The sequence below is a fragment of the Zootermopsis nevadensis genome, unplaced genomic scaffold (genome assembly GCF_977971745.1).
Source record: "Zootermopsis nevadensis isolate Lab colony 2312 unplaced genomic scaffold, Znev_1.0 Znev_ptg000020l, whole genome shotgun sequence".
NCBI classification, from domain to species: domain Eukaryota; kingdom Metazoa; phylum Arthropoda; class Insecta; order Blattodea; family Termopsidae; genus Zootermopsis; species Zootermopsis nevadensis.
Genome location: NW_028259152.1, coordinates 16,136,142 through 16,149,629, shown reverse-complemented (window position 1 = coordinate 16,149,629; position 13,488 = coordinate 16,136,142). Strand labels below are relative to the sequence as shown.

The 13,488-nt window shown below is 40.7% G+C and overlaps 1 protein-coding gene across 3 annotated transcripts in view; it reads left to right on the top strand.

Annotated features, from left to right (window-relative positions):
• Positions 1-13,488, top strand: part of LOC110829683 (Rho GTPase activating protein at 102A) — an 83,239-nt gene that overhangs the window by 39,599 nt on the left and 30,152 nt on the right. For all 3 annotated transcript variants that reach the window (XR_002543037.2, XM_022063672.2, XM_022063671.2), the window contains exons 3-4: positions 2,888-3,001; positions 6,357-6,544. Coding sequence is in view for 2 of the 3 variants with exons in the window: in XM_022063672.2 (XP_021919364.2) it covers positions 2,888-3,001; positions 6,357-6,544 (302 nt within the window). In the remaining variant the exon portion in view is untranslated. The remainder of the gene's footprint in view (positions 1-2,887; positions 3,002-6,356; positions 6,545-13,488) is intronic.

Here is a 13,488-nt window from a genome sequence, read left to right as displayed (position 1 = left end):
TCACGTTTTAAAAATGGCCGAACCTCTGTCGATGATGACGAGCGTTCTGGACGACCATCTTCGAGCACAACGCCCGAAAATGTTACGAAGATTCGGCAGGTCATTCACGAAGATCGACGTCGTACCATCAACGACTTGTGCGACATTGTTGGGATAGGCTATGGGACCTGTCAGCTGATTCTAAAGGAAGAACTCCACATGCGACGCATCCTGTCTGAGGACCAGAAGCAGAATCGACTTCTCGTTTGTCAGGAGCTCAAAGATCTTGCAAGAACCGACCCCAGCTTCCTTTCTAAGCTCCGTGTGACTTCTTCCTCTTCCCAAAGATGAAAATTCAGCTAAAGGGAAGGAGATTTGAGACGATAGAAGAGATTCAGGCAGAATCGCAGATGGTGCTTGACAGGCTGACAAAGAAAGATTTCCAGGGATGCTTCCAGGCTTGGCAGCGGCGCTGGGATCGTTGTGTTCACTCCCAGGGGAACTACTTCGAGGGTGATGGATGAATTTAATACCTGAGATAAGTGTACGGGTTTTTATAGGCGCAGTCTTTAAACTTTCCGATCGCACCTCGTACGTAATGTCTAAAATATTAGTTATATTGATTAGTCTATCGTAATAAATCGTCAAAAACTTCCAGACTCAGCTTACTAATATCCTATCATAAGGTAGATTGATATCACTTGGGCCTCGAACTATGTTTTCAATTGAATATACGATTATTTTGACTGTTATAAAAATATAATGTATTGTCGATAACAAAATGGATGGGTGGATCGCAGGTCATTTATTAGCGCTGTATCAGTTGCTTAGGTTATCTAGTGTTGTGTTATATAAGAGGATGGTCACTGTCTTTTACCTTGATAGGCTTGGGGAGGAAGACGTCGTGGCCTATTTGGAGTTCTTGTTCTATCCTGGCAGGAACAGGGAGACAAATAAATAATCTTAGCGTAATTGGTATCCCAGCCGAGGATATAACGGAGACTTCCGAATTACAACTCAGGAGATTTATAGCTACAGTTATTAAACTTACAAGAGAGGAGACATTTATATACGTAGGCCCTCTGGCAGTTTACGTAACAAAAGAATTCGTAGCTATTTTGCGTGGCCTATTCGCCTGATGTCTATTTGATGCAGACAGCGATCTGTGCAATGTAGAGACTTATATTTTATTTCGTTAAATATTGATCACATCAGCGAATGTTTTATATATGTTATGATCCATTTGATTTAACGGTGATACAGTTTTTTTGTGAAAATTAAAAAAAAGAATTGTTTGGTTGGAGATTTACGTAAAGTAGTGTTCGTACCTAATTGATACGAAATGGTGTTTTTTTTTTTTACAAGACATCTCTACGTTTAGACGCCGATGCATTACGGAGTCTCGAAGAAGAATACGAGGTGCGATCGGAAAGTTTCAAGACTGCGCGTATAAAAACCCGTACACTTATCTCAGGTATTAAATTCATCCATCACCCTCGAAGTAGTTCCCCTGGGAGTGAACACAACGATCCCAGCGCCGCTGCCAAGCCTGGAAGCATCCCTGGAAATCTTTCTTTGTCAGCCTGTCAAGCACCATCTGCGATTCTGCCTGAATCTCTTCTATCGTCTCAAATCTCCTTCCCTTTAGCTGAATTTTCATCTTTGGGAAGAGGAAGAAGTCACACGGAGCTTAGAAAGGAAGTTGGGGTCGGTTCTTGCAAGATCTTTGAGCTCCTGACAAACGAGAAGTCGATTCTGCTTCTGGTCCTCAGACAGGATGCGTCGGATGTGGAGTTCTTCCTTTAGAATCAGCTGACAGGTCCCATAGCCTATCCCAACAATGTCGCACAAGTCGTTGATGGTACGACGTCGATCTTCGTGAATGGCCTGCCGAATCTTCGTAACATTTTCGGGCGTTGTGCTCGAAGATGGTCGTCCAGAACGCTCGTCATCATCGACAGAGGTTCGGCCATTTTTAAAACGTGAATGCCACACAAAAGTTTGTGCACGACACATTGCGGACTCCCCAAATGCTTGCTTTAGCATTTCATAGGTTTCCGTAGCCGTTTTGGCGAGTCTTTGGCAAAATTTGATGCACACGCCATTCCGAAATCGCAGGAGGGTCGGTGTAATGCACTACCAAAACGCCCGTAACTAAGAAACAAATGCTAATTCGATGATGCCGGCTGGCACACTGATTCACTATGAATGTAGGCCGCACCCCCTAGCGGCAGAAGCTCGTAATACATCCAGTTCGCCCTCTATTGACACAGTCTAGAAACTTTTCGATCGCACCTCGTAATTACGCGGAAAGTCACAGTTTGTCATGCAATCAAGGAGAAACGCTCTCATTTGCATCTTCTACTTAGAATATATTTTTTAACGTGTTTCAAACATAATATTCTCCTTCCGTCCTCGCCTAAGTATAAATAATTATCTCACCTCATAAGGGATATGCACTAGAATGTTGTAAATGCTTCTCGCTTATCCAATGCTCATTACCACTCTCCCATATAACAGTTACAGAAATTGTAATGCCAGTCCCGAAATCTGAGTATTTGCAATAAGCAGTTTTCCCTAATGCCACGTGTGACAAATTACAATTGTTTCTGGTTAAAGGAATTGTTGCTGTTTTAAATGATCTCTTCATCCACACCTTTCATTTATACGTGGCCATTTTAATAGTGAAATGAACAGTGTGTTGTATATTGTTAATTATTCAGGGAAAAATTTCAAAGTAAATAAGAAGTTAAAGAAAATTTTATTATCACTCTAATATCTTTTTGTGGAGTTTCCCTTTTAATATTCCAGGCGTATTCGGTGCTGATGAAGCCACCCTTGACGTGAACTCGGGTGTTTGTTTATTTTCCTTCGTTTGCAACGAGAAAATGTTTGTTGATGTTCTCAGAGGCCGTCGTGTCGGTGTCCCACAAACCGAAGCGGAGGCCATACCTGCTGAAGAGGAAGGCGCTCACTACAGGCTTCTTCGACACCTCCCGCGGGAAAGATGACAAGGACAAAGGTCAGTATTCGTACGTCTTTTGCTTTGCGATCCATGTTATTTGCACATACATTCAAATACACGAAATAGACTTGTTTATTTATTTTGATGGTATTTAAGATTCTCGAAATCAGAGACTTGGACGTGAAATGGTTATTGAGACAATCAGTGAAGATTAGGAACTTCGAGAAACACCTGGCTGTCTCTCAGTCCATTAAATAGCGCCATATCAACTGCATACAATAGCGAAAAGATCGTAATATGTATACGTCTAATATTGGTAAATATTTTGTAGATGTGTGACAATTTAAAAGATTTGGAATAAGAATGAGATATTTGCCGTCGTCCTATTCACGTAGGACTTACGTCTTACTTGAAGTAAATATTCTTTCAGAGCTTGTAGTAATTGTATTAGACCTACATTTATTTATTTTTGTAGAAATTGTTACTTTTGTATCAAATACAAGGCTATTATATCGTCACGTGTTGAGAGATGATAATGTTTCATTGGGAGGAGAGAAATAGAGATAAAGGAGTTACGACACTTCGTGATACTTCCCTCGTCCAGGATAGGACAATCCGTGGCAGGAACCGAATTTCCAGAAACGCCGATCAATAAAAGATCTGGAAATGCTGATGACGTATTTGCACGGCGTGTCTCAGTTTGTCCACATGTCGCGCCTTGAGAATCTATGGACGGATTTTCATGAATTTTGGTGTGGAGTTTTATGCCATTAAAAGCTTCCCTGCTTTCCGGTTCCATACAGTCGGTATTATTGACACTGCGGACTTCTGAGGTGGCATCAACCCTACAGTAACTTAATACAGAATCCTGGATTGAAATGCGGACACATCTTTGAAAAATATGCAACTTCTCTTCAGAGACTTCTTTCTGGAAAGGAAGACTACAACATGGACGTTGTATGAACTAAGAAAATAAATTGAAGTGGAATTGATTCAAACATACGGTCATCTGCGTATAAAAAGATTAGGCCAACAAGGAGCTAAGGAGGGTTGCATTTTATTAAAGAATTGGAGATTTGAATTTCAGTTTGCGTTGCAATAAGACATAAGATTGTAACTAATAAACATCTGAACTGTAATAAAACGTTTTTAACCCATGATATGTAAAGTTGGCAATGAAAGTTGTTTACGTGAGGTACCAGACATTTGGGAAATTGTTACGAACAGTTGCTCAATTTCATTTACGCAAAGAGAATTTCGCAGATAATTTTACACCTGGACGGATGCAGCTAATATTGACGTCGGACTTACATCTCTTTCCAGACAAGATTCAACTGGCTCAAGAATTGCAGCTAAAAAGGTTATGAGAAAAGCCAGGAACACTCACGTGCTTTCCTGCACGTGATTAATTACGCGACGCTCTGTATTCATATAAAAATTGACAGGTTAAGAGACATCTCGAGATATATAGAGTATCAGATGGTATAGTTGCGTCATATTGTGAAAATATATTTAATTAATTATTCTTGTCCGTCTAATCACAATTTAAAATTAAGATAATTAAAATATCATGTAATGTTCCTATCGAAACATTCGATTTTACATTTACAACATCTAAATGTAAAATCGAATGTTTCGATAGGAACATCACATGATATTTTAATTATCTTAATTTTAAATTGTGATTAGACGGACAAGAATAATTAATTAAATATATATAGAGTATATTGTATGTAGTGACACTTTGGTACACGGAATAAAAAACAAGGTCCTCTCTCTCTCCTTATTTTCTGAGCAGTACAGCCTCCGCGGTGAGTTCATTGACTTCCAATCAGTCGCCTCAGGTCACAATCGGGTGGTAGGTAATGTTTAGTGGCTTTAATGAGGGCAATGAATGGATAGGTTAGACGCCAAGAGTCGTTACTTCAGGGTCCTGCTTTTGTTTCTAGGGTTACGTAAAACTCTGGCCCTCTTAGGTCGTGTTCGTGCATGTTTGGGGCTGGATGGTAAATGAAGTACGCTGTTTCTTGTAGATATTGGAATATTTACTGCGTTGACAAGTACATTACAGTATTCAAATATGGATGCCCTGATGACGATCACACACTTACAATATGCCTTTCGTATTTCTGATTTACTCCGCGACTCTTAAGGGCAGTTTCTCCAGGTTACATTTTGATAATGATTTTTAAACAAACAAAGAAAAGAACTGATGTGCTTGGCATTACGATCCACTGCCTCGAAGATCGAATCAGGATATCTCCCCCCCCCCCCCAAAAAAAAAAAAACGAACAAGGTTTCCTATTGTCTCAGGACCCTGGGTTCAGTCACACATTTAAGAACACATACAATTCTATTGGGATACTGGGTCCCAACTTTTCGTTGGCTCGATCTATAGACATTCGGTACGACTCCTTGGATGAGGGATCGGCCCGTCGCAAGGCCTCTACCTATTTACAGGATAACACAACACAGAAAAACGCTGACAAACATCTATGGCTTGAGTGGGATTCGAACCCACGGTCCCAGCGACCAAGGGGCACAAGGCCCACGCCTCAGACCGCGTGGCCACTGTGATCCCGACAATTCTATTATATGTGTGAGTTTTTCTTATCGTCACGTTCCTGAGAGACAGACAATGAATAAAATACGAATTTCACTGATAACATTAATATTTAAACTCTTGAACAGAAAAACAATAAATCCTCATCAATTTCTCCACCACACAGCAAAAGGATGGCCTCAGCGGATATGCCACGTGCAAGAACACAAGCCTCACAAATAGAACGTTCGAAAGTAAACAATTTAGGATCTGTAACGCAGGAATGTGCATAAAGACTGATATACTGGCATGTAAATTAATATGGGGAGCGATTTTAAATAGAAGACTGTATCACTCCAATTCGAATTGTGCAATGAAAAGAGAAATTTATTTGTTCTCAAAAACTTATCTCCTCCGTTTTTACCCAGAGACACCTTCGTCTCCTCAAGGGGGATTGTCAACACCGATCCTTCGATTGGGCTGACACACGAGGTAATAGTCTGCATCAGACGAGAAGTTTGTTTCAAAGCCTATCATAATTTATGTTAGGTACGAAAGACTTAGTGTGCACTTCTGGATTTCCAACATGCATAAAACGACAAACCTTCTTCTGGGTTCCTTAGCGAAAAATATGTCGAAGCTGAAGGGAGACCTTTCCTTCCTGGAAAACACGAAAGATACGTACGTGGATGAAGTATTTCGAAAATCAGAACAATTTTCCTCTGGATCTTTTTACTTCTGAACCTAATATCACAGCCCTCTTAATGAGTTCAAATTTTATTCTTACGTTCTTTTAATATATCAGTAAAAATTAACGTTTTATGATAGTGTTAATAGATTATAGAATTTGTAAGCGCTGTGGCTTTGCAGATGGCGGAGGGGGAATGGTGTTTGGGATCCCTATCAGCCAATGCCTGGAGAATGATCGGTTATCCCGAATCCAACATGGCGGTTCCCCTGGCAGGGACGAGCCTTCGGAACTTCGACGGAAATCTCACCACGGCAGCCGTAGCAGTTTCAGCTCTCTCATCGAGACAACCACGGCGCGGGGTGACGAAGTAAGGAACTAAACTACCCTATCCTGACTTTAGTATTGCTTATTCAGATATATACCGCGCATCCGAAGTGTAACACCAATGATATGTTAATGTTGTTACGATATTTATCTGGGATTTCTGGATTCTTGAAGTATTCAGTCCAGAATATGGAGGCTGTAGCACATAGTTGGCACACAGCCGAAATGACACACGTGCACCAACTCAGAAAATCGCTATCTATATTTAAATTTTTCGTGAAAACCACAATTTTTTTTTGTTGATATTGTCAAATGTCAGGCGATTTAAATAATAACGTTTATAAATTTTTATAAAATTCCCCGTCGACGTCTTCAGGTAAGAACAAAAGAAATTATGCGCTCTTAGAGACGGGTTAGGCAAAGCTAATCCTGATCAGTGGACCTTCTCTGTCATTAGTGATGTAGATTAGTTTTGTCCAACGAGCTGGGCAGAGTTATACCTTCAATCTAACTTAAAGAAGACTACAGAACCAGTCCTCTAAAAAATAGCTAGTGAATTTTCAATTTATTTTATAATTCTTGAAATCGTAAATCGGTCATTTTTTTAAAAAAAAACACATGAGTCAGTCTACTTCTGGAGAGAATTGAGTTATTACTACTACGACAATTACCAGGGGTAAACGTATCACACACCAGCGAAAAGTCTTTACTGCTCACGGGCTGCATTTTGTATTTTCTGTCTCTCGTCAGAACGACATGATTTATGGACTCGTGTTATTTTACTACTAGGTTTTGGGTTTTGGTTGACCTTAAAGAAACCACTAACAAGCAAAGCAACTTAAATAGGTTATCCCAGGAGTGAATAAAGATACAAAACCACGTAAGTCATGTGATGTTTCTTGAGTATAGTATGAGTAAAACAACACGAGTCCTAAAACAAACTTTGCCTCGTAATTCTGGACGCAAAAGATCTTAGTGGACTATAACATTTCAAAAGTAGACACTTGCCAATTATTTTCGGGGAAAAATAAATCAAACATAAAATAAATAATGTATTCATAAGATAGTATAATTGCGTCATATTGTGAATCGAATATTAAATTAATTATTCGGTTTTGTCCGTCTAATCACAATTATATTTAAAATTTACAAATAAGATAATTAAAATATCATTTTATGTTCCACATCGAATAATAGATTTACATTTGGAACATTTTTACAACATGTTTCGGTTTCATCGAACCATCTTCAGCTGTAAAATTATATCAACACACCTGAAGATGGTTCGATGAAACCAAAACATATTGTAAAAATGTTCCAAATGTAAATCGATTATTCGATGTGGAACATAAAATGATATTTTAATTATCTTATTTGTAAATTTTAAATATAATTGTGATTAGACGGACAAAACCGAATAATTAAAATAATGTATTCTTAAAATATATACGATATCGTATATGTTTTTTATCGTGTATCAAAAGTGAATTTTACGGACTCTTGATATTTTAAATGGACCATTCATACGACAATTGACAATGTGTATTCCATACTTCTTTGTTTAACTTTCACCGGAATATTAAATTGTTGTCAGATTTCGAATTGGATACGTTTAGGCCCATAATAGGAACCAGGGGCGGGATCCTGTGAAATCGGTAATGAACCGACCGGTTTCATAAAATACGTAAAGTTTCGTGGCTTCCTGAGCGACTGTTAGCTTATCGAGGGCTCTCCTCCATAGACTTAATAGGTTACCAGTTATCCCAGTCATCTATTCGTGTGTGTAATTCATTTTACTTTCAAGTTCCCTCTTATATCCTTTTTCGTATTTTCGTCTATGATCTAACTTTTCATAAAACACTGAATTTGGGTGTCACACGTGGACTAGCCTGATAACTACGAATGATTTTAAATTAAACTAATAATTAAAATGGGATTTGATCGCATCAAGAATTATTATTGTCAAGAGATCAGTCACTCTGATGACTGAGGCAATATGAACCTCCGAAACGTCAGCATCTAGACCTGGATTTTTACTTTTAGATTGCTATTGAAAAGTTTAGGAGGTATAAATCGCCCAAGAGATAGGCAATCACGCAGGCAGGCAGGTCTCTAGGTACATGAGTACGTAAATAAATAAATTTCGGTTTCGTTAAATGCAGAAATTGCACTCAGGAGATAATTAAGAGCTCACTAGATTCAGGGAATAATTGCTGCAGGATGTTTCAACCATGAAGGTTGAAGTAACAGGAGGACGAAGACAATTTTATGATGAGCTGCATAATTTGTGTGCTCTATTCGCCAGACACGACTTGGACGATGAAATCAGGTGGGATGAGATGGGTGTAGGAGGAAGATACGAAATATATACGCAATTTTTGTTGATAGGCCTGAAGGAAAGAGACAGCCCAGAAGACCTAGAAATAGATAAAAATGATATAAAATTGATTTTAGGAAATACGATTCTGGAGTGTGGTTCAGGACATCGACCAATGGCTGGCTCTTGCGAAGACTGTAATAAAATTTTGGGTTTCACAAAATGTGGGGAATTTCTTGACTGTCTGTACATACTCAGTTTCTCAAGATGGAATTTTTCCATGCAGTTAGTTGCACAGAAGTAAACCCTTGATAGAATATTAGTCGCCTTATTTATTGAAAACCACTTTTGAAATTGGTAATTGAAACATTTATGGAATTCGTATTTTATGTACGAGGTGCGATCGAAAGGTTTCCAGACTGCGCGTATAAAAACCCGTACACTTATCTCAGATATTAAATTCATCCATCACCCTCGAAGTAGTTCCCCTGGGAGTGAACACAACGATCCCAGCGCCGCTGCCAAGCCTGGAAGCATCCCTGGAAATCTTTCTTTGTCAGCCTGTCAAGCACCATCTGCGATTCTGCCTGAATCTCTTCTATCGTCTCAAATCTCCTTCCCTTTAGCTGAATTTTCAATTTACCAAAACGCCCGTAACTAAGAAACAAATGCTAATTCGATGATGCCGGCTGGCACACTGATTCACTATGAATGTAGGCCGCACCCCCTAGCGGCAGAAGCTCGTACTACATCCAGTTCGCCCTCTATTGACACAGTCTGGAAACTTTCCGATCGTAACCCGTAAGCGGACGTGATACTACAAGTCTATTTGAACTATTAAAGCACGGAACTTAGGCTAAAATCCTTGACATCCAACACGCGTTCTGGTGTAGGACGTGTTCCCTTGACGACAGCCATCTTGTTTGAGGCATGGAAAACCTTCTTCACGCCGTGCCTGTACAATACAACGCGGCGACAGAATCGATGTAAAAATATCCTAAAAGAATCCTCTCTACAGCGACCAAATTGGCTCCTCTTAATATAACACTTCTCTATGGATTGTGAAAGACATTCATCCGTGACGTCACAATGGCCGTAGTTCGCCATCTCGTGTTCTTACGTCACGTGTGACAATGCGAAGTGACGTCGAAAACTGCTGTTACGCGTTTATTTACGACGCCCTGGCTCGTATTTGGCTCTGATGGAAATTGGCATATAAAAAATTGAGTTTTCGTACGTAACGGCGTTCCTCTGAGGTTGTACAAAGGTCGGTAGGCCCACCGCATGAACACGTCTTATGCATTTTGGTTGTTTGTGTAAGGACGCTGTCTCAACTACAAATACTTGATGAATTGGACTTAGCTTATTTTAAAGTTACTGACCTTAGCCACGGTGGTCTAGCGGTTAGAACGCTGGCCTTGTAATCCTGGGGTCTCGGGTTCGATTCCCGGCGGTGCCCGAATTTATAACTTGTGTTGGGCAAGGCCGTGGTCTAGGCAACACGGAGTTTTCCTCCGTGGCATCCCAACAATTACTCCATTCACACACAGAAGAAGGAAATGGCAAACCACTTCTGGATCATCTGCCAAGAACGTATATGAACAGGTCCCAGTCCGAGAAAAGGATGGAAGGATCCTGTCCATATGGACCTGTCGTCACACAGAACACTAAATAATAATAATAATAAAGTTACTGATACTGACCTTGAGGAATTGAGGAAAACCACGAAAAGAGTCAGGATAGCCATTGGCCGAACTGAGATATGAACACAGGACTTTCCGTATACGACGCAGGAGTTTTAATTTTTTAAAAAACGTTTCCCTTGCTGATTGTTAATAAAAATTTCAAAATTGAAAAGATTGATGGACTTAAGAAAACTATGAGAAATTCAATCAGAAATAACCACTTACCCGAGTGAGGTATGAACCCGGGAACTTAAAAATAAGTGCAGGAGTGCGACGCAAAACATCAGAAATCAAGAATTTTGTGTGCATTTTGTTTGCTTTGTGTCTGTATGTGGGCATGTGAGTGGGGGGGGGGGAGGTAGAACGATTAGAAGGACCCAAATAGCTTCATGGTCGGAAAAAAGCACCTGTTTACCCCAAAATAAAATTGCACTCAGATAAATTATCGAAATAAGTTCGGATGTAGAATAATATGAACAAAAATCAACTGCTGGAAAATGGAAAAGCGCAATTGTACGAACGAAGAGACTCGAAACGTAACCATCACAAGCAAATGTGAAGGAAAATTACACGAACATAAACACACACAAACTAGAGACTATTGAGCTATTGACGATTAACAGCGTCATTCATAAACACGTCGTTAGTTAAACAAAAATTTAAGATGTTTCTTTCAAAAAAGAAGATGGCTGTCTTCTGGGTTGTTGTGCTGTGTAGTCTGGTCGATGTTAACCAACGTTTCAGAGGTCATACTGCCTCCATCATCAGGGCGATGAGTATGAAGATTTCTGTCTTCTGGGTTGTTGCGCTGTGTAGTCTGGTCGATGTTTACCAACGTTTCAGAGGTCATACTGCCTCCGTCATCAGAGTATGAAGATTTATGTCTTCTGGGTTGTTGCGCTGTGTAGTCTGGTCGATGTTTACCAACGTTTCAGAGGTCATACTGCCTCCGTCATCAGAGTATGAAGATTTATGTCTTCTGGGTTGTTGCGCTGTGTAGTCTGGTCGATGTTAACCAACGTTTCAGAGGTCATACTGCCTCCGTCATCAGAGTATGAAGATTTATGTCTTCTGGGTTGTTGCGCTGTGTAGTCTGGTCGATGTTTACCAACGTTTCAGAGGTCCTTGCTGCCTCCATCATCAGGGCGATGAGTATGAAGATTTCTGTCTTCTGGGTTGTTGCGCTGTGTAGTCTGGTCGATGTTAACCAACGTTTCAGAGGTCATACTGCCTCCATCATCAGGGCGATGAGTATGAAGATTTCTGTCTTCTGGGTTGTTGCGCTGTGTAGTCTGGTCGATGTTAACCAACGTTTCAGAGGTCATACTGCCTCCGTCATCAGAGTATGAAGATTTCTGTCTTCTGGGTTGTTGCGCTGTGTAGTCTGGTCGATGTTAACCAACGTTTCAGAGGTCCTTGCTGCCTCCATCATCAGGGCGATAAATTAGAAGATTTCTGTCTTCAGGGTTGTTGCGCTGTGTAGTCTGGTCGATGTTAACCAACGTTTCAGAGGTCATACTGCCTCCATCATCAGGGCGATGAGTATGAAGATTTATGTCTTCTGGGTTGTTGCGCTGTGTAGTCTGGTCGATGTTAACCAACGTTTCAGAGGTCATACTGCCTCCATCATCAGGGCGATGAGTATGAAGATTTATGTCTTCTGGGTTGTTGCGCTGTGTAGTCTGGTCGATGTTAACCAACGTTTCGGAGGTCCTTGCTGCCTCCATCATCAGGGCGATAAATTAGAAGATTTCTGTCTTCAGGGTTGTTGCGCTGTGTAGTCTGGTCGATGTTAACCAACGTTTCAGAGGTCATACTGCCTCCATCATCAGGGCGATGAGTATGAAGATTTATGTCTTCTGGGTTGTTGCGCTGTGTAGTCTGGTCGATGTTAACCAACGTTTCGGAGGTCCTTGCTGCCTCCATCATCAGGGCGATAAATTAGAAGATTTCTGTCTTCAGGGTTGTTGCGCTGTGTAGTCTGGTCGATGTTAACCAACGTTTCAGAGGTCATACTGCCTCCATCATCAGGGCGATGAGTATGAAGATTTATGTCTTCTGGGTTGTTGCGCCGCGTAGTCTGGTCGATGTTTACCGACGTTTCAGAGGTCCTTGCTGCCTCCGCCATCAGAGGATGAAGATTTCTGTCTTCTGGGTTGTTGCGCTGTGAAGTCTGGTAGAAGTTTACCGACGTTTCAGAGGTCATACTGCCTCCATCATCAGGACGATGATCACCACGGAATGTCTGGTGCGTCCTCAGAATGCAGATCGACAAGAGGAGCTGCGAATATAATGAAGAAGCAGTCGAGGACAGCCGACAAGGGGTGGACTCCCGATTTGGGAGTAAGGCGTGGTGCTTAGAGCCCCTTACAGCGAAAGACTAGCTTGTTACGAACTGTAACAGAGGGTCTCAAAATTTTTATTCTTTGCAACACACCAAGCATCGGAAGTGTGAGGATGTCGTTTGGATTCGTTTCGCTTAGAATAGAGCCCAGTGGCGGGCTTCTATAAACATTGCATAAACATTCGGGTTTCATAAACGTCGGAGAATTTCTTTTCAGCGAAGGATTCTGCTCTATCGGGCTACTTACTTCTTGAAATATGTATCACAGTTCAAATCTTCAGTGTATTACGTTGAACTGCGCCGGTGTTGACTGTACGTCACGGATTTATGCAGTCCTCATGCGTTTCGACATTGTTCACGAGACGAAATACAAGTTACGGATGCTGATAGACATATTCAGCCTTCACAGAAACGAATTACATAAATGGATCGTCTGCTGAACGACGTTATAAACCGTTTCATTTCCAGTTCTCTTTGGAAATCTATTTGTGTCTTGAAAAACTAGGGCTAAAATTTCTCCGAAAAGTCAACACTTAACTCCCAGCTCTGGGAATACGGACGCTCCACTTTAACTAGATCTGTTCTCGCACAGAATTTCGCTGCTGTCTGGAATATGTTTCTAAGAAATCTGCTTACGAAAC